Source organism: Eleginops maclovinus, chromosome 16, assembly GCF_036324505.1.
Source record: "Eleginops maclovinus isolate JMC-PN-2008 ecotype Puerto Natales chromosome 16, JC_Emac_rtc_rv5, whole genome shotgun sequence".
Taxonomy (NCBI): Eukaryota; Metazoa; Chordata; class Actinopteri; order Perciformes; family Eleginopidae; genus Eleginops; species Eleginops maclovinus.
In genome coordinates, this window is record NC_086364.1 from 16,389,577 (window position 1) to 16,411,508 (window position 21,932).

Below are 21,932 nucleotides of genomic sequence, written 5' to 3' on the forward strand. Positions count from 1 at the left end.
CTTAAGCTCTCCGCCTGCTCTGCAAACCATGGTAAAGGCTACAGTTTATTTAAAAGGGGCACACTTATGATAAACAAGCTGCAAAGACACGAAGAACTTCCCATCATGTACAAAATAAAATATTATTGAATATTTCACGGAGACGCCATTATTGAAAAGCTAAACAGAAACATACCAACAAATGAACTTTAACACACTTTCACTTTTACTTGTATAACTAATAATACAGTAGATCAGTGATTGTTTGTGTTTTGTTTTATAGGGACGCTTTTACTCTGAAATCCTCGTGTTTCCTGTACAATGCTGTCTCTCTCTTTGGCTCACTTGACGCAGGTACGCCACACGGAGCTGTCAAGAGAAGCAGGAGACACGCTGGTAAATGTGGGGAACAACTCAAAAGTGATCACGGTTAACCCAGCAGTGTTTTTTGTCTGAAGAGCCAGGGAGCGAGGAAAGTCTGAATCCTTCTGCAGGACGCGATCGCCTACAAGAAGCAGCTTGAATCTGCGGTTGTTGCTCGAAGACACTTTTTGTGGTTGTGATTTCTTTCCACTTTCCACACTGCAGACATTATCCAGAAAGGGGATGTTTGAGTAGATACAACTGGGAACTGATGGCAGGGTTATTCTAGCTCCCTTTAAGACCTGCTTGTACTTTGAGACTCGCGTAGACAAAGCGGAGCAGTTCCAGGAGCTGTGGAGGGATTTAGTGAATTTGTGAAACTGAGTTATCTCTTTTCGGACAAATGATCTCAATTAAATAACCGACTTGCCGATATCGCCCAAGATTGAACCCAACACCAATACATCTTCCTCTGTGTTGCCATCACCTTTGTGCAGGGACTATGCTGATGAAGGAGTACCGCATCTGCATGCCTCTTACGGTGGAGGAGGTAGGTGAAGTTTCTCTTTGCGTACGTAATGTTATTGAACTGCTTATTGTCTACCGTTTCATCATAAATGTAGTAAATAGACACAGAGGTGCAGATCATCTCGTTTGTGTTGATTCACAGTGGATCTGATTATTGCAAAGTTTTCTGATGCGAATTTCATCTTGCACCAAAGTCCACGTTGAGCAACCGAGGTGCGGTCAGGCAGCCACCGCCAGGGGGCGCTGCTGCTGTCTGTCCTTCAGCTCACTGTGTTCAAGAGAAGTCAGGTCCATGGTCGGTTCTTGGGGGGCCAGTGCCCCTGTAACATGTGTTTATAAAGATAATACAATTGTAGGTAGGGTTGTGCTGTAGCCAGCCAAAGTTGGCTTGAATGCGTTTTGTTTTTCATAATGTAATTGAATAATATTTTAACTACTGAAACAAATTCTGTTACTTTTTTTGTGCGCTAAGACTATACAAAGTTAAACATTTTAAAATGTTGAACACTGTCTTTCGTCTCTTTCGTCCCACATTGAATGTGCTTCTCTCCCAAAGCAACTGGCTCCAGCACAGCTCCCCCAGTAAAATCGGTCTAGAACCACTTCTGGTCCTGTCGTTTAAGAGAGTGTGCAGCAGCAGCAGCAGCAGCAGCAGCAGAGGGAAGCATGATTTGTAGTGAAGGACAAATAGTGCCTCTATTAGTTTTTTAGTATTATGTACTCCTTATTTTTAGTTGCTTGTAAATGTTTTTAATGCTGGAATTGAGGCATTTTTTCTATTTAACTGTGTTTCAGAGCTTCTACGACAGAAATGCAAATTAAATGCACATTTCTTGTCACGTTAAAAGACATATTCACACAGTGTTTGTGTTAGGTGAAAAGAAGGGATGAGGGAGAGAAGCATGTGGTGGCTGAAGCTGCCCTCAGGTCACAGTCAGTCAGACACAGAAAACAGCCTCACGATTATTATAGCTGCTGTGACAACAAAAATAAGATGCAATAATTCTTAAACATTCAGCACTCCGCTTAGTTGCTCTGTATGTATTTGATTCTTAATTTCTTCCATTCTTCTTTACTTATTTTAGTGTTTATCTTTCTATGTGTTTGATGTCTGCACCAAGCAACAGATGGTCCAGCTGAAGGGTTTTATTGAGATTCAGTGTGTCATAAAGGTTTTACACACCATTTAACACAGTTTATGATGTGACATGAGCTGCAACCTAAATGGAGTCAAGCATTTAATATGTTATCATAGCGGTACAGAGAGTTCCATAGGTCAATTATATTTGAGTCAGCCATGCTGTTTGTGATGATACAATCCATCACTGCAGTCAAACCATGACCCTTGTTTTGTTGTGTTCTTAGGTTGGGTTAAGATCAAATCTGTACTTTTTCTTTAGAAAGCTGACTTAAACAGCCTCTCTTGAAGTTAAGCGGTCCTTATCTTCCTCTGTCGTCTGCTTTATTTCTCAGAGTTTCATGTTTATAATTACCGGGACGCTGTTTCATCACTTCGTGTCCTCGGGCTGATTGACTCTTCTCCTTCGCTTCATTCCAGTAGTGATTGAAGACACTGTTGTCCTTTTTGGCAAGCTAAAGGCCATCACAGCTGTGGTTTTAATAATAATGCTGCGGTCCAACCTAATCTTTTGTTCTGTAATGAAAGTGACAATTTAACATTATCTATCCATTTTTGCAGCCTGCAAGTACACAGCCGCTCACAACAGGAGACGTTTGTGTGTGACAGATATGATCTCAGGAGTTTTTAAACAAATATTACATTTTAATTAATGCACGATCAACCAAGGGCATTTTAAAGGGTTCTATATATTTAATCTCGTTGCTGTCATCTGGACTGGTGCAGATTACTAATTGTACTGCTGTGTGTTCCGGTGAAAATAAGATGCAGGATAAAACACAACCTAATTTCACAGTCAGTATACTTGGGATACATGGTAAGGAATGATTCATTTAGTGCTTTGGTGAAATTGTATGTATTGCTCACTCAACACATCATTACAGTCACAAATCAGAGTCTCCTCATAATGCATCTCACCATGAGGTAAAAAAGGTACTTTCAGATAAATATCAGTCTGTCTGTGAAGTGTACAGCTTTGTTGCACAAGGATGTAGTCAGGAATTTTATCACCAATAATATTATTCAGGCTTCTTCATGAGGCGATTAAGTTCAAGCACTGCTGGGAAAACAAATTTGAGATGCTGTCATGATGATCTCCTCATCTTATAAGTGCTATTCAAGTGACTATTACACAAAAACTAAAAAATAACTGCAGTAGAATATGCAAAATAAACTCCACAGCTTTAGATGTTGGTTTCGAATGTCAGTGATATGAATTAAGCTTCAAACTATTCGGTGAAGCTATACATTTAACTATACATTGGAGTTACTGTTATTTGTTGAACAGGCCTATGAGGCTGTTTGACGATGACATTAATTTAACCCTCTCTTAAGAGTGTGTGTAGTGTACTTGAGGGATATGTACTGGCGAAAATCTGGCGAAAAGATACATGTCACCGAATATTGTTTTAAATCTGATAACAGGAAAAGTATCATGTTTCAAGAACACACACCATCTGCATTTCAATAATTAAATTACAGTTCCTATTACACCCAACAGAAACATACTGTCTGCCACACATTTAACTTACTGCAGTTTACTTTTGAAAACAAAATTACAACAAAGGTTTTGTTATTTTCTTACACTTGTTTAGTGTGTACATGTAAGTGGGAATGCTTTGTTGAGTTATACTGCATAGCAAGTCAATTTGAATAGTATACAGTCTATATATTAAAGGCGTATACTGCTCAGAGCTACACTTTTTTTTTGTCGAGCGTCTCCGTTGTATAGTTTGTACATTGTGTCCAAGTTCCCACGTCAGTCTGCTCATCAAAAAAAAACCTTTGATCTGAAAACATTTCATTCTCTTTCATAGGATAACAAAGCCAAGGGGACGTATCTGTCACAGTGTCAACTTAGCATACAAACCCAAATACTGACAACCTTTGTGATCATGCCAGTCAAGTTGTAGCTATGGAAAGAATGAAAACTCTAGCAGTCCATCAGTCCATCAAAACATGTCACATAATGTATTTCTTCTCAGCCATTTCTTGTCAAATGTCTTTGTCAGTTAATCCTAAAGAAAGAAATATAGTTATATAGGAATATCTTTGAAAAAAATACTGAAGGGATGTACAAGCTTTCTAATGGTTTAAGTGTTTTCACTGATTGTCCAACCCATGGAAGATGTTCTCCTGCAGCATGAGAGACAGACTCTTGTTTTGATTAAGGTGATATCAGCCAGTCAGGGTAAGGTCAGTCTGCAGGGGTTTCCATACCTGCCTTCCACCTGAGACGTCTAAGATCTTGTTTACGTCCCCGGAGTGGAGACTCTGTGCTCTGAGTAACTACAAGCGTGTGCCTTCTTTGTTCCCTGTAGAGCTTGTTGCAGAGTCGGACTGACTTGGCTCACGCACACCAGATGGAAAGGATCACGTTCACTAAGATCTGCCAGATGCACAAAGATGTTGTTGAGAGCTTGATGGATGGACTGTGGAAATTGTCTGCCTACAGAAGGATTTCGACTTTTGAATTTATTTGCGGGCCGAGGACTCGCTATCACGGCAGTTTCAGCATTTTAAATCCACACGTGACAATACAGTTGATACCCATGTGCTACAGTATAAGATAGCTTAGCATTACAGAATAACTGGGAAAAGGGGACGGCAGGTAACCATGTCTGTTCAATGGTAATAAAATCTGCCTACCAGCACATCTATAGCTCACTCATAAACACGCTATATCGGGAGCTGTAACTTCCTAGAGTTTCTACTGGTTGCCTGGCAACTGCTCCCTCCTCATACTCACACATCAGTACACATCGTTAAACATTCATTTGACTTTTTTACCATGTTGTTTTTCTTACTGATTTAACAAAGAATATAAAACATGTTAATTGGTGAGTTTAAGACGGGTTGGTAGGTAGATCAACCTTTTGACAGAGCCACAGCTGTTTCACCGTTTCCGTTTCTAAGCTAACCTAAGCTGCTTGATCCAGCTATATTTATAGACATTAAATGTTGGTGAGCTTGTCAACGCACTCCCAGCAAGAAAACTATAAGTGATACAGATTTAAGATGCTTTTAAGTCTTAGATGAACAAATAGTTTTAAACCCAGTTATTAAGTGTGTTCTATTTTAGTTGTTTATTTGGCATCTTATTCTAATATGCCTCAAAGCCAGAACACTGCAATCCATTGAGGTGACTCTCTCCTGATTATATCTTCAATACCCCATAAAGCAAATCTTGCATAAAGCTCAGAAGATTTATTGGTGCATTCAATTTCAGAATGCACTGAGCAGCGCTTTTACTGCCTCATCAATTGCCATGCAGTTTCCTCTGCAATTAATTAACCATTCACTGCTTAAAGAATAGAGAGTGTATTCTCTGCACCTGAGCAGAGTTACTCTCACGTTTTTCTTGATTGACCCCTGAGTAATGAGCTTTGGAAAATGAGAAGAGGGAACAGGAACATCATCTTTGCTTGGTTAAAAGACAGGGGAAGTGTCTGCTTGCCGTCAGCGTTTAATAAGGCAGTAAATAGGCATTTCTCCCTCATTAAAAGAGAGCTCACAGGCAGCACTAGGGTTTAAGCTAGTAATTACATTAGACTTAGAACTTCATTAAAAACGTTTGACGAATAAAGAGCCCTTCTGACACTACCACTCCATGATGTGATCCATGATAAACCTGATAGGGTACCTTTTTGATTCCTTTTAGGGGCTGCAAAATTATCGTGGCAAGATCCTAAGGCTTATTTAATACATATGAGTTACACTTCATGAACTCACAAACAGGAACTAAAGATAATCTATTATTTTTTAATAAAAAGAGAAGAGACCTCCTGTTGTTGTAGGTCTGGAGGGTGGTCAGAACTAGTGAGCAGCATGTCACATAAAATAAGAATAGCTGGTCCACCTTAAAGGTCAGCCTACCTTCAGTGAGCTGGGTTTTCCAGTCACATGTTGCACTCGTTGCTTTCTCCGTTGGACAATTAATGCTATGTCTGTATAACATTTCACTGTTGGTTGTTACTGATTGACTAGTTTTGTTATTTATCTGTATGTTTGTGTGGCAATTAACTGAAAAGGCATGGCAACAAGGTTGCTTACTGACATTGACAAGCATGCAGAATTGGCCCTATACTGCAATGGCTTCGTAGCCATAACAATGATCGTATAAAGAGACCCCTAGGATCAAGAGTTTTCTATTTATAGTAGAGAGCTGAGGAATAAAATCTAAGAGCACTTGTGCAGGAACAGTTTTAGGTGACTGAGGATTGTTGGAACGTGGTTGACTAGTGGACAGATGAAATAAAAGAGGGAGAGTTTATATCAACCATTATACAAGCTTAAACTTTTAAACGTGGTTTGTCCTGGTCAGGCTGAATGCAGCCATTAGTATTGACTGGAACACAGTAGCTCAAGGGAGGGATAACACTCAAACACAGGGATTAAATTGGTCACATGCTAAAGCCAAAAAAACAAACAAATCTAATGAATGGCTCACATAGGAGCAAAGCAAGTCAATGAAATGGCTTAGAAACATATTGAGCAGCCGCAAACACTCACACACTGTTTGAGTGTTGTGTGGCTAAACAAACCAAGGCTACAGTGCAAACCTAAGAGTGTCACACCCTTTGGAGATTAATGTCAAAATTCTACATTTGGCATTTCCTCATTTGGTTAGTTATCACATTTAGTTGGTGTTTGCATAAGACAAAAGACCCATCGCTGCAACACTAATGCTAACAGGTGTTTTTGAACAACAGCAAGCTTGGGGATGGGATTTTTTTATCTGAAAGATAAAAGTCCTAATGATAGTAATACAAATGTCAGACTTATTGAACGTACTGGCACAAAACATTTTAGATTTAAAGATTTAATATTCAAAAGCGACAGGAGGACCGCCAATGAGTTAAACCAAGAGCACAAAAACATAAACGGATGCATGATTGTTGCTGGAAAGAACAGGTCGGAGAGAATCATTTCTTGCCAGAACAGCAGTGTACAAAAAAAGCGTTGCATGAATGTATGAAACATTGACACATTCACTTGTTAATGAACTTAAATGTCTTTTCACTCTCGTAATTCTTCCTACGGCCCGCACTATAATACTGCTTGACATCTGTTGAGCCCTGATTCTGCTGCCGCTAGCTGTGCTCCACACACTGCAGCACTGACTGAGCTTCAAACAGAGGTCCTGTGAGGTTAGAGAAAGCAGTGACACCTTTGAATGGTCCCTTACACACACACACACACACACACACACACACACACACACACACACACACACACACACACACACACACACACACACACACACACACACACACACACACATTCACACCAAACTGTCAGTGTCTAAGAACCTGGGGAAACATCTTTATTTCAATGAGAAAGTAACCTCATAGATGTATTATTTATTTAGTTGTATCTAGTAGAATATAAACAACGTGTATTACACTAGATACTACTAGAAAAACAGAACATTTAAAGGTGTGTTAAGGTTACGGGACCTTTGTTGTCACGGTTAGAGTAATAAACGCTTGGCAATGGTTCTGGAAAAGACTGTTAAAGATAACCTAACATTGACTGTCAGTGTTGAACAGGAACTGAACAGCTGTCCAGTAGTTCGTTGACAACATCGATCGACCCTAACCTTTTTCAAAAATACTTTTTATATTTTAAATATTGTTATTTTGAACTCCTACTGGTCCAAGTAGAAGCTGCTAGATGTTGGGGTCCTAATGCTCTTGTGTTGCAGATGGATGGGTCACAGTCAACACCATCATCATTTACCTCATCAGAACAGGAAGCTCTTTATTATCTCCTGTCCCTTAATTTCTCCCGGTACCCCACCACCTCTCTTCCTTTTGGCCTAACCTACTTACCGTCAACATCCTGTCTAAACAAGGAGAAACAATGGCTACTGAGAATAGAAGCTGTGCTGACGCATTGTGAATGTGTCAGTAGAGTTATGGGACAGGTGGTAGGAGCGAAGCAGCTGGACATGCTGAACCATAATGTGATCATATGTATCACTGTTCATTCTTATCGGTAATGGATTGTATATGTGATCAGACTCATTATATATTAATCGGGAGTGACATATATCATTTATTTTATTTTTTAACCCAAAGGTTGTTGCTATCATTCATATTTAATCTCATACTGTTCCTTCAATCTTGTGTTTACATTGGAAACAAATCTCCCAGGTTTACATTTAGTAAACAGTAATTATGCAAATGCTGACATGGGCGTAAACATGCTACACAAAGAAGGCTATTATTGAAAACCATGGATGGCAAAGGCTGTCAGAGGGTCTGGCGTTTGGTAGTACATTAAAATATAGTACTAGAACAAGCGCTTCTGTAGTACTGGTAAGTATTAGGAAAATAAATCATACTTCAAGGAGCTAAAAAATAGGATTTCATCTTGTTATTGTCCCCAATTTTGCTAAATCATGTTGTGTTTGGGGCAAAATTGATATCTTGAGTTCTTTGTTTTACTCTGCATTGCAGTTTGCTTTCCCCAATCAGTTCAAGAAATAATGCAAATGCATCTGAAGGACATCTGTTACATTCATTTACTCAGAGAGTCATAAGTCCAGGTTCAGCTTTACACTTTACAAGCGCTAAAAAGGTTGTGTCAATTTCAGTTTGAAGTCTCTCCCATCCTTTGAATGAACACAGATGCTGGCACAAATTAGTGTTGCACTCTTTAATTCTGTTGGGAGGGTGGAGAACAAGTGTGTGTGCCATCAATAGAAATATTTCCGTTAGCAACTTCAAGCAAGGGATTCAACCGATTCAGTCGATGAGCCGCATAATATTCATCTGATCCTTTGAAAGGGGTTCGCTTTCAAAGTGTAATTAGGAGATGTTCCCTTCAACTCCAGTGGCATAGAACCAATTATCTAACAACCTGGTCCTCACCAAGATGCAATTACATTAACATATGAATTTCTCTGCCATGAACCTTCTCACAAGGGGCTGTAAATATACTGTGTCAAAGCCACAGCATGTCAAAGGGCTGCCTCGCAGTTTAACAGCCGTGTTCTTGGTACATTGTGAAGCCTGCAGAGAAGCAGCATATCGGGAGTTTGATGTATTGATCATGACACACACCCACAATAATGTATTTCCATGATGCATGTATTCACAGATACGCAGTGTACAAGCCAGAATAACAGGTACAAGTGTCCCTTGTTGCTATAGGAACATCAGCAGCTCACAACTGATTAGAAATGTCTGATGAGTGGCTTCTCCTGAGTGTGTGTGTGTGTGTGTGTGTGTGTGTGTGTGTGTGTGTGTGTGTGTGTGTGTGTGTGTGTGTGTGTGTGTGTGTGTGTGTGTGTGTGTGTGTGTGTGTGTGCGTGCGTGCGCGCTGTTGTGATTGTAATGACCCACAGGCGTTTTTTGGGGATTCAACAGCTGAAGACGATTTGCTGAAGGGCGTCTATCTCACACAAGGGTTATTTGAATTAAAAATATTCCCTCTTATTTAATGATATTTAATGTGTTTTGATATACCTGAAAATGTGATGCACAGCTGTTGAAAATAGGGCAGTGACGACGAAAGTTTTGTGCCTCAACTTTGCAAAGGAACATCTTCTCACTCACCAGATGGTCTTAGATCATATGTATAAATTCAGCCTTTCTGAATTTTGACACCCAGGTAGAAGATAGACAGGTACAGATGCCATCATAAATACATTCCCAGAAACATGTTCTTTTCTCAAGCGACTCCAAGTAATTGCGAAATATCTTTACAAAAAACACAAGGACAACATTTCCATCAAGTGGACCTGCCCCTGAATAATCAGTGTAATCATCATCTTTGATTAAACTGATTCACACAAGTATTTTTTCTTTACAACTCACTTTCAAAGCCGATAAAACCCTCTTATCTATTGGAATAGAGGTGCCATTCTTCACATTGTATGCCCTTGCTTTTGTGTTTTTGCAAACTTTCTGTCAAAGTATTTATTTTTCCGTGTGTATTTTTTTACTGCGTAGTTTCTCTGACTCAACAGCCCAGGCAGTTAGATGGTGCCATGGGTGCAGGTGGCCAGCAGCATGGATCCTCTTCTCCCTCCCTCTAGCGTCTGTTGCTTTTGTCAGCAGACCCCAGTGATTTGGAGATTTTTCTCTGTTCTCCACACTGTGTTTTAATTGCAGTAATGAGCATTTTTCCCAAGGCTGATTTCAGCTCTATTCTTCTTTTTTTAATTTCCCTAATGGCAAGATGATCTTTGCTTTAATGTTCTTGTGTCACTGTAAACAAACAAAAGACCTTCTGTCCAAAATCATTTTGTTTTTGTAAAGTGTAGTACACGCTGCACATGCATTACGCAAAGATGATTTGTATTCACAAGCAAATATACAGACACATTGTATGTTGGCTATTGTGGGAACAGAGGTCATGGCCAGGCTCTCATAGTAAAATATCATTGCCTGACTGCCTGTAAATATCATGCGAGACGTTCTGCAGCTGTTGTGACATAAGCCTCACATTTAAACATGTATCCACATCTCTCATTCTTTAGCTCACTTTATAGTGAACTTTGTGCGGGTTGAATTTGTGAATATGAATTCTAAAATTTAGGAATTAGAGAGACGTGATTTCTCCAGCTAGGTTGTCTCAGAGAAAGACAGTTTCTTGGCCATGTGCTGAATATGCGTTACGTTTTTTTTAAATCAGTGTGACAAATGTCAGCTTAGCTTAGTTGGTTGAAACATATCATTACATGTAGTGCTGCCTCCTTTTATTTAAAGTACCCTCCATACAGACTCAAACTGAAACAAGGACCTGTAGAAGACTGATTAAGTCATTTAAAGGCATTTCACAAACGTAACTTGTTTCCACTGTTTTACTTCGGTGGGTTCTCTCTTTCATGACCCTTTTAATTGACAGAGATCACATCCAAGTGACAGTCCCCGCACCTTGAAATACGCTACATTACATCCTGTGGATTCACACTCTGTTCTCGTGCCACTGGCTCGCCTGTTCGTCTGATTGTACACTGAAGGAGCAGTGTAGTCGCAACACTCTGCCAAGGCTTTGACTGTGGTGTTTTATCCACAAAAACACCTCACAATGGCCTTGACCTCGTCCTGGAAAAGGTTTTCTTTTCTAAAATATCGTTCATCATATTTTAATAATACATCGCACATTCGTACACGCACACACTCATTAAGGGATTCAGTGTGTCTTAACGGTTCATCTCCTCTCTCCTTTCCCATCAGTGCTTTAATTCATCCAGTGCCCAATTTCTAACTGATTAAATGTTGAGTGCTACTGATGAAGACTCATTTGTGTTTGTTTGTGTTTGAACATCATGCAGGTGTGTGTGTGTGTGTGTGTGTGTGTGTGTGTGTGTGTGTGTGTGTGTGTGTGTGTGTGTGTGTGTGTGTGTGTGTGTGTGTGTGTGTGTGTGTGTGTGTGTGTGTGTGTGTGTTTATATATTTATGCAGGACAGGGCATGCAAACATGTAATCATTTCCGACAAACACAGATACAGGTGGCTCTTGTTTTAGTTCACCTCTCCCTCTGATCTGCACCCATACTGCGTAGTCTTCTCTTTTCTTGGGCTGCCTCCAGCTGTGAAGGGAAGCATGTCCATGAGCCTCGATGAGCAGCCTTCTTCTGACATCACCATTGATCAGGATGTGTATTCTGAGCCAGAAATACATTTTCGTTTCATTCAGTCCTAATGGTCCACAGCCACACTTTTAATGAAAGAGGGCTGCACGACTAGGCCTTAAATTATCCTGGTTGTTTGTCATGGTTATTGAACTGTTTACTCTGTATGCTGCGCAGCACTTTGGGTAGATGTGTGGCGTGGGGCACAAAACTGCCTGTAATGATAATAGACCTGAATAAAACCTGCTCTAAAAAGACTATTTAAATCTTTGATCAGAATTAATATAATAATAACAAATAAAACCATATTTGTTTGTAGGTGCTATTGTGTAAGCATTATTATTGTTTACCTTTACAAATCCATTAATTGACATTCTTAAAATAACCCAAACTCACATCTGCCGTCCTATTCACAGTAGTTGTCGCAGTGAGCATACAGTTTTCACACGGCCAGACGGCAGTGCAATTATTTTTCCCTGTTTTGACATTTCAGTGTTCTACCTATTTCATTGTACCTGTTAACTCATAAATAATGATGTGTTTGCAATGGGTTTTTTTGTTTTCTATCCATGCAATAACGTGCACCTTTATTTTTTATTTTTTTGTGTGTGCCTTTCTCTCCTCGGAGTCTGGGGAGTAATATCACGATTAGTCTTTTTTTTAAAGAATCAGTGAATTGTAAAGAAAAATGATGATGATGGTTTTATGGTAAACATTATTCTCATCTCTTTTTCTACAGTTTTATTCAGAGCATATATTGCATTATTCAACGTGTTGTGTTTTGAAAAGTCCAGACAGTGTAGACTGTGACACTGTGAATCATGTCAACAACAAATTATAAAAGTGTATTTATATAACCCAATATCACAAAACTATTTGTCTCAGTGGGCTTTGCAAGATAACAAACATACATGACGGTGTTAAATATACTTAAAATTACAAGACAATTATAAAAAAAAGAGTACACAAAGTCCTCATTGCACTTCATTAAACAAGCTAATTAGCTTTCCAGTACAGAATGTAAATTAAGGGGACGATTAGAAAAAACGTTTGGTTATACATTGTGACTGTGTGGGGACCCACAGCTTCCCCAGATTATAGTAGACTCCGTCAAGGCAGGGAAAACACGAGTTGGTGGAAAGTAAATGGAGAGCTGATATTGTATGCAAGACCTAACCAAGAAAACACTTATGGTCAATCCCTGTGTGTCTTCCCATCTCTACTATTTTTGTGTTTACTTTTCTCTATCTCAACAGGACTGAAAGAAAAATACACTATGTTCTCTCTTTGCATAATAAATGAGAAGGTTTTCCCCAAGCAACATTAAATTCAACTTCTACCAACACAGAAGGCTTATGTAACTGTGAGGTAGAGTTGTTTATCAACCAACTGCATGAGGCCTGGCTCACGGCTCAAGAAAAATTGACAAAAAAACGTGTTTATTGCTGCTAGAGTAAATGATTGTGAAGTTTTGGCTGGCATCATTACAGCTCTAAAAGGAGTTGAAATATTGTTTGGCACACATGTATACACAGATGACATCAATCAAAATTCAGCTTTGTGATTATGTGTCACACCTCTGGGTCCACCTCTGGGCTTTGCTTCCTCTGTGTTGTCCAGGGGGTGTGGTTTGATTTAGTGTATGTCTTCCTGTTATTGCGCTTTACTGACTTTGAATTAATTTATCTTCGACTGAGATTAAAACTAGGCCTGGCTGGCAAAGAAAAATCGGATAATATTTGTGGTGTCACCTGTTTAGTCACCTAGACTTCACAACTGTTCTAAAAGTGTGTACCTTTCTGACTTGTTAGAGGACCATCTGGTGGTAAATCTGAGGGAGGTTGTGGCTCAGTGGATATGTGTGCTGAACTTCGGATCAGGGGAGCACCACTGCAGTCAGCATGTCGTTGTGTCACTGTACAAGACACTTCACCTCATATTGCTCCTTTGGGGATTGACCACAGTATTGTAAGTCGCTTTGGATAAAAGCGTCTAACAAGTGACATGTAATATAACCAAAACGTTTTGGTAGCATTTGTTAATTTTAAGTACAAATATGTGTGCATTTAATTCAAACAAACATCTCATTTATTCACGTTTGATATACAGTACATGTTGACGACACCGAACACACAAAAAGGTGTGAACAAAGGCATTTAATCGCTTCTGAATTGGGAAAATTGGGGAAAAAGTAACATTTTCCAAAACTATTAAACCTGTCAACTGTCTCTTTAACCATAGCACACGCTTTTAGGCTATTTCATTAATTTTTTTGTCATAGTTTTTTGATACCCTGTTATACAAACCACCAAAGCAATTGGTATTCACAAACCATAAATATCCGATCACATTTAATGCTTATCCTAGACATTAGGATTGAGACTTTGGCCAACTTGAATTTATACTAAATGTTGTGCTATCGGTCTAACATTTGCTGGCTAGAAATCCAACAGCCATAATATTCCTTTGACAAACAGTTTGTTTACATTCAAGCACAATGCCCCCTGCGTGCATCACTGATGATGTGTTCAGGAGCTTCGGAGATATGCATTTCATTAATCCCGTTAGATTTACAACAGTCACATAATGCACAAACATTTACACTAATATAGATGTACACATTAATGTACACTATGATCAATAATTGTTTTCCTCTCATACAGAAAGGAAAGGAAAAACACTTGGAAAATGGAAAGAGTAATTCAAAGCAAGTAGTGCAGTAAAGCTTTATGGCGAAAGTGACATGCACCGTATAAATGGGGAGAGGAACTCCAGCAATGGGGAGGGAAAGAGAGAAACAGCTGCCCTCAATCAATCCCTTTATGTAATAGCTCAACAGCCTGTCAGGTCCCTGAACACATCTCCTCCTCAGCTGTGCCTTTTTTTTTTTTGCTGTCTTATTTGTACACAACATCTTTACCTCTGTTTGACTCTCTACCTCAATCCAATCCTTCCTCACCCTTTTTGGAACAACATGCATATTAACACATCCCCTTCAGTAGGCCACTCAGTGGGTTGCCAGGCAGGGAGTAAAAATGATGCATGAAAGGATCCATAGTGAGTGATCTTGATGTTATGTAATGTTTGGTTCAGTGACCTCAGACACTGCAGAGATGCAGGATGAGAAGACGGGTGGGGAGGAAGAGAGTGAGAAAGGGGGTAGCAAGGGAAGTGCTCCCTCCCACCTGCAACGATCAGTATTAATAAATTACGTCTTTGACAAGTTTATGTAATGCAGTCTTTTGCTCCTGTCAAGTGGTTTCAAGAGCACCTCTCTGTGTGGATCAGGGCTGCTGTCCTTTCCACTTCAATCAATTCGCCATAGAAGTCAGACATTTTATTTGTTGACACTACTAAAATGCCAGTGAGTATCACCCAGTGATGCTCATTTGCATCACAGGAGTTGGCAGAAATCCTATCTCAATACCTGGCTACATAAAACCAATATCTTTGCAAAAGTCTTATATTGCAGCAGTTTCATCAAACAAGTGATATTTGTTCTTGTATAACAACATAGGATATGTTTGGAAATGCAAGGGTCCTCTAATGTGTGACACCGCAACAGAGGTTTACATGTTCTACTCCCTCCCTTTAAATGAAGCACAAAAATGAAACACCTTCTGTCTAATTATTTCCTGTACCAGAAAATGTTTAAAATATCTTTTAGTTTAGGTTGACTGAAGGAAGTGAGCAAACTCAGTTCAATGGAAAAAGGCGAACTCTGGCTGGAACTGAATCTCCTGATCCTCCTGAAGAAAAAACACTGACATTCGGTTATCTTGCTCTCACACCTGTCTGGCTCCATTGCTCTCAGATCCTCCACTGACTCACTGTGATTAAATAAGAAAAGGCAATGTGTGGCACAGCACACACTGGTGTTGAACACATGGTTTCCCCGAGCCAGCTGCCATCCTTTTAATCCTCCTACACTGCCCATGTTAGAGACACTGCTGTGGCATGTGAGTTTGTCAAACCACTGCAGGGAGTTAACACTCACCTTCAGTTTCTGCTGAATCAGCGTGAACGAAGGTAAACTGCAGTCAGTCATAAGCCCTCGTTCTCAGCAGCAGGCCCAAGTTCTTGCTGAAACAGCAGTTTGTGATGTGTCTCTAGTCCTTGTAAAAAAAAAAAAAGGTTACAGTTTCTGAGTTTGAGACTGAAGGTACTGCAAAGTAAGGTAACTGTACATCAGTTCTGGTTTGAATAAGGTGAAGAGAAAGTGTTCGTGTGTGTGTGTAAAGATAAAGCCTACATGCTGTGCATTAATGCTTTGATGGTGTCTGACTCCATCCATTAATAAAACCAGTCTCTGTGATGCATTGTGGGATGTGACTGTTGTGTATCCAAAACACATCTTTCTTTAAAATCAAACGATATTTACATTAGCCATGTGACATCCACTTTTAGCTCAGGACTGCATGTTTAGCTCTGAGAGGATAAAAGCAGGGGATCATAAAGTCTGTCAGGAGGTGTGTATACGTGTGTGTGTGTGTGTGTGTGTGTGTGTGTGTGTGTGTGTGTGTGTGTGTGTGTGTGTGTGTGTGTGTGTGTGTGTGTGTGTGTGTGTGTGTGTGTGTGTGTGTGTGTGTGTGTGTGTGTGTAAAGCAGTAGCAGCAGCACCACATAAATACTCAGACAAAGATGAAACAGCAGTCGGTGCAGAGCTGATTGGCACTCTGAGGTTGTTCCTATTAAGATTGCTGATTGGATGTATGGTGAGAATAATTATATCCTTCATGGTGGACTCAATATATCGAGCAGCGCTTCGTATAGTTTACAACACATGGTTACTAACCAAGCACTACACAATTTTATGGCTGTGATACCATCTACTCCCAAACCGTTTTACTTTTCTTTCCAGAGTCCTCTGTGCAGTTACGTTGGATTTTTGACAGACATTGACTGCGATCTTCTTCACACCTGAGCTTTCACTTCTAACAACAGGGTTTCACTTAGGGACCATCAATACATTACAATTTCAATGGCACAAACCAGTGTTGTTTTCAAAAATATAAAGAAACTGCTAAAATGTACAACAGTATTCATATAAAAGACAAAAACAATCCTATAAATAAATGTGTGTCCTACTTATCAAGTGTAGCAATACAATGCTGCATTGATCTGGAGCCACTGGGTAACATGATATGGAAGTTACCAATAAGAAATTAGACTTTTCAATAAAGAAATTGCTTCATTTTAACAAGAATATTTGCATCTACAACAAATCTCACAATCAGCTCTGTCCCTTTTTCACTCTTTTTTTTTTGAGAGGCTTAACCCTCCCTTTCTCTCCTACTACCCTCGATCTGGCACAGAGTTGTTACATCAACTCTGTGCCAGCCATCAGGCCTCAGGTGGCAATAGTAATTTTATGATATGGAAGTGTAAGATAATAAGCGGGTCTGTTTTTACAATTATGCTGATGGGTTTCATCAAGTCTGTGAATTGAAGAAGTTAATGGAGTTAGCTGAGTCGCACTACCCAAAGGCACAATGCAGTGCTGTAGTAAGTTTGTCTTTTTACCACATGACCCGGATCAGGGTTTTATGGCCTTCATTTGCTGGAAGAATTTGAGTCAGTTTGTTCCAGTGGAGTTTAGACACAGGCTGTCGCATTCAGATCCAAACGAATGTGTCCAAAGATTTTTTTTACCTTATAAATATAGATTTTGTGTATATATCCCGGCCCCCAATGTAATGCATACATCTTCCCAATTCGCAGAGTGTATGGTGTACCAGTCTAGTCACAGAGTGGAAATAACCTTGGTGTAAGCTTAAGTATTACATTTGTTGTCCATGTCTTAAGAACGTGTTTGTTAGCTTATGGTTTAAAACATTTGGATAAACCGTTCTAAATGTAAAAAAAGTGGCTGTTAAAATGTTGCATTTTTTATTTGGCCACTGTTTGTGTGCATTTGCTGTGAGAGGCAGGGTTTTTTATATCTCCCTATGCCCTCTGATGTCAACATAATTAATCTCCTATATGGGCAGATGAGATAAAAAACAATATGGATGGATTTTACAAAAATAGATCTTTGTGAAGGGACTGTAACTCAGTGAGATGAAGAAGGGAGGTTGCTGTGATTTTTGAAATCTACTGCTGAGGAACAGAACGCTTGGGACAATAAGTGAGACTTTATCAATCTCTCTTGGTAAGATTAATACGTTTGCTCGAGGATGATCTGCTTATTCAGATAGACACAGATGTATTTCTTTCCCTCGCTCTCATTAATATAAACACACACACACACACACACACACACACGCACATAGCTAAACAGGACATCAAAAAGCAGATTCAGAACACAGTAATTCAACCAAGAATACAGAGCGCTCAAAGCTCTAATTACTCTGTCCGCAGTTGGATTTTAATTAGATGTTAGCATTGGGCCCATTATTGTCTTATATGTGGAAATGTGTGTATGTGTGTGTGTGTGTGTGCCTTGTCAGAACTCTTATCTTACACTCACACTAACACACTCCTTGGCAGTAGCACAATGACCACAGCTCCCCCACCACCTGCTGTTGTGTGAGAACAGAGAAGCAGAAAGGCAGAATGAGACAGTTTGATCACAGTATTAGCTCAAGGCTTTCATCTTGACATAGTATTGTGCTTTAAATAAATGCATGCCTTTTTTTTTGTTGCATGATTGAGTTACAACTGGCAGGTTTTTCTTTGTTTTGTATTGTTTCAATTCATACAGATGTTACTGTTCATTTCCAAAGATTGAGTTATGTTTCATGAATTCCTATGTGCCGGGTACTAGATTTATAAATAAGAAATAGCTGCCATTATCCTTGAACTGAAACCAGAAGAGTTTCATGAAAGGACAGAAGAAAAGGACGTAGAGGCCCCAAAATCAAGATGTGTTTTTTTGCCTCATTTTCCTAGGGTCAGTTCATTCTGACAGTCACATTTTGAAAAATGGTCTTTTAGCTCTAAAACTCCCCTATTAACTGGTACTAAGAGCTCCGGGTATAATGGTACTGAGGACTGAGTGCTGAAAATGACTGAGCTGTATGTGGCTTTGACACAGATAACATAATAACATTTGGTGGTAGAAAGTAAGAAGTGGATTTCTCAAAAGGGAAAAGGTTGCAATTAGGCATGAAGCTTGTGAGGATAAAACAAAGCATAAGGAAGAAATAGAGAAGATTGAGTGTGTAGATAAAATGAACGACAGATGGAAGAGAAATAACTTCATTTAGGTTTACAAAGCTGCATCTTTTGTCATTGCTGTCAGCCCTTGATATGGCTCTGCTGTCATTAGAGATACATTTTAAAAAAGGTATCAAAAGGGCCATTCTGCCCTAAGCAGGGTCCACTGCACCCTCCTAGTCATTACAGCTAGATTTGAAGACAGTGAAAACTGCCTTTCCTTCATCAGGAGAACCCATCAGGTACACAGCAGAGAGGGGCTGAATACAATGGCAATGACAGCTGCCGTGTTTACACAATCAGTCTGAGCCCTGAATGAGCCAAGGTAAACATGAAAGATGTTGCTTAATGTAGACACGCCGTTGCTAGCCATCAGCCTGATCAGAGTGGCTCTCAGAGCTCCTACTCCAGCGCCTATTCTGCCGTGAAGCTTTTCATCTAACAGGGAGATTTATGTATGCTCTTCAGCCGCCTCTCATCTTTGTTTTGCCCAAACAGGAATCTGCGGAAATGTAATTATTGATCTGTGTGGCATCCTCATCCTTCTTCTTCTTCTTCTTCTTCTTCAGCTGTCTGAATGTCATGAACTGTCTCACTCTCCATCATGATCCAAATAACAGAATATGTTAAACAAAAATGATCTTTTTACAGCTATTACTACGCCTTTGAGACTCATCTTTTGCAAACAGTGACAGAGTTGGCTCTTAGTTGAGAAACTGCTGTATACTGCGACTGTATGTCCTGAGTATATCCCTGGTGATTAGTTTCCCCTTGTCACTGCTATTCCTGTCGGTCGATGCTGTTTACACAATCATTTTCTAGGTCCTATAACTTCTCCTCATACAGATTAAAGGAAATTGCATGGATTACAATAATTATACTGCCATTCGTTGTAACATGACACACTTGCAGGCCTTTAGTAGATTTTCCATTTTACTTAACCTGCATTAATTAAATGTGCACCGTTAACCTAGTATCCTCCGATAAGGTTGAAATGGAGAAACATGAGCTGGTGAGCCAACTGTGGCCCAATTAACACGACCAACATTGGTATTCATTTAGAGTTGTGTTTACTCTCTTTTTATTTTGTTTTGATCGCAGCCATATCCAGAGGGAAATGTCTGGCTGTTTCGCTGCCAAGCATTGAGGTAAACAATGCTGAAATAATCTGTAGAGATTAGTAAAACTTCAGATATGGGTGATGGCTTCCTGTGGGTTCATCCCCCTTTTACATCCAGATAAGCATTTGCTGCTTTAGTAATAGTAATATTAACTTTATGTTCCTGATGTAAAGTGCTTTTTCATTAACTGTTCTCTACACACAAATCATTCTGGCAGATTCACGGCCCCTGTGCTCTGTATGTCTGTCATGTATGTGTTTGTGACCACACAGGATCCTTTTAAATAATTCCCGGTGTGTAAGTGTGTCGTTGCAGTGGAAAAATTATGCCAGACTCTTAACAGCTGTTCAGTCAGAAACACATGGCCATCAACATTCCAGCTGGGAATACTCTGTCTCAGCCTTTTGGTTTTTCTCTCATGGTCGGCAGATGGAAAAATTGTGATATAAGAAGATATAACCTGAGCTTGTTTACTGGCTGTGCTTTTTTCCACTGCACTATCAAATTTCTCTTCTTTCCATTCCTTGCTTTTTGTGGCTGGATGTGAAGTCACAAGGCAACATCCCAGGCAGTGCTTGTCAATTTTTTCCATTAGCTTAACACAGCTATCCTTGGTCGGAGCTTTGTTTGTGTGTGTGTGGCGCTTGAGTCCTATATGACCCCTCGGCATTCCTGCAGAGTGGAATAAGTCACCATCAGGGCCGTATCCATTTCCCCTGACCCGGGAATAGGCCTACGAGCAGTCGGAAATCTCCGTCCTGGAAAACTCTCTCTCCAATGCTTGTCGTTTTGTAAATGTATGGAAAATATTTGCAGTGTGACAAAGCAGCCTGTCAAGGCGACCAAAACTGACATTGTCATTTGGCCAAGTGGGTCGTTCAGTGTTGAGTTAAAGATGTGGGTGTTAACTGATGTGGTGGTATAGGGTCACCGCACTGGCTCCTGCTGCTGCTGCGGTTACTATTGTTGTACTGCTTGGTCCTGACCTGATGTGAGGCCTTTATCACTATGCTGCGGACAGATCCTAATACCCCGGCTTTCTTTCGCTATGCAGACTGTCCCCAGGTGTCAGTACCAGTACCATTGATACCATCCAGTAATCCTGGAATTTTCCCCTCTGTGTTTATTTTTGTGTCTGCTATAAAAATATGCTGTTGAGTTTTTTTTATGGACCTCAAGCATATTGATTCCATTCAGTAGCTTTAGCTTTAATGTACTCAAGATGTTTAACTATACAGGCTGTTCTCATTCCCTGTCCATACTGTACCTATGAAATAATGAAGGTGCTTTTATCCACATATTACTTCTCTAAAGAAATGGGGTGATGTTGTATGAAAAGCAAATCATTAAGAGTAGGAAAAAGGCTTGAATTGAAAAAAATGGTTCAAACGAACACTGGACTTTCACCCAGATGGACGCTGTTTGTATCTCGTGTGAAACAAAGCTTTTGTCATGTTACTTATGTACTTAATAAACATCACGTACGTAGTTTTGCTGCCAGTCTGCTGGACATTCGTGATGAAAAATGTATAAATAACTTTCTTTCCAACATTTGTATGAAGACATGTTGACCTATAAAGACAATTTGTTGCTATAACAATGTTAATATGACAGGATGACGTCCTCCACCAACATTAATTGTCTACCTTTATTTAATAAAACAATTGATCTAATATGAAGCTTCTCTGTTTGTTTGTCTCTCATCTGTATTTCAGTACCGGATTGGCCAGCTGTATATGATCAGTAAACACAGTCATGAACAGAGTGAACGTGGGGAGGGGGTGGAGGTGGTCCAGAACGAGCCATATGACGACCCTGAGCACGGATCAGGCCAGTTCACAGAGAAACGAATCTACCTCAACAAGTGAGTTTCTTCCTCTGGCCATGAGACGAATTACAATGTGTATGAATATGTGTTTTATATAATACTCAATTGACCCCAAGAGGAGAAGCCCCGCCTTTCTTCAGAAGACTTCTTCTCATTAGGCGGCAGCTGATGAAGCTGTCAGAAGAGATTTAACAAAGAAAAGATGATGAGGTTTTTTTTTACGGCACAG

The 21,932-nt window shown here is 39.8% G+C and overlaps 1 protein-coding gene across 1 annotated transcript in view; it reads left to right on the forward strand.

The window, feature by feature from the left end:
- The first annotated feature begins 329 nt into the window (after positions 1–329).
- Positions 330–21,932, forward strand: part of pitpnc1a (phosphatidylinositol transfer protein cytoplasmic 1a) — a 34,242-nt gene continuing 12,639 nt past the window's right edge. Inside the window, exons 1-2 of the mRNA XM_063903155.1 lie at positions 330–892; positions 21,591–21,739. Coding sequence (XP_063759225.1) covers positions 845–892; positions 21,591–21,739 — 197 coding nt within the window. The 5' untranslated portion in view covers positions 330–844. The remainder of the gene's footprint in view (positions 893–21,590; positions 21,740–21,932) is intronic.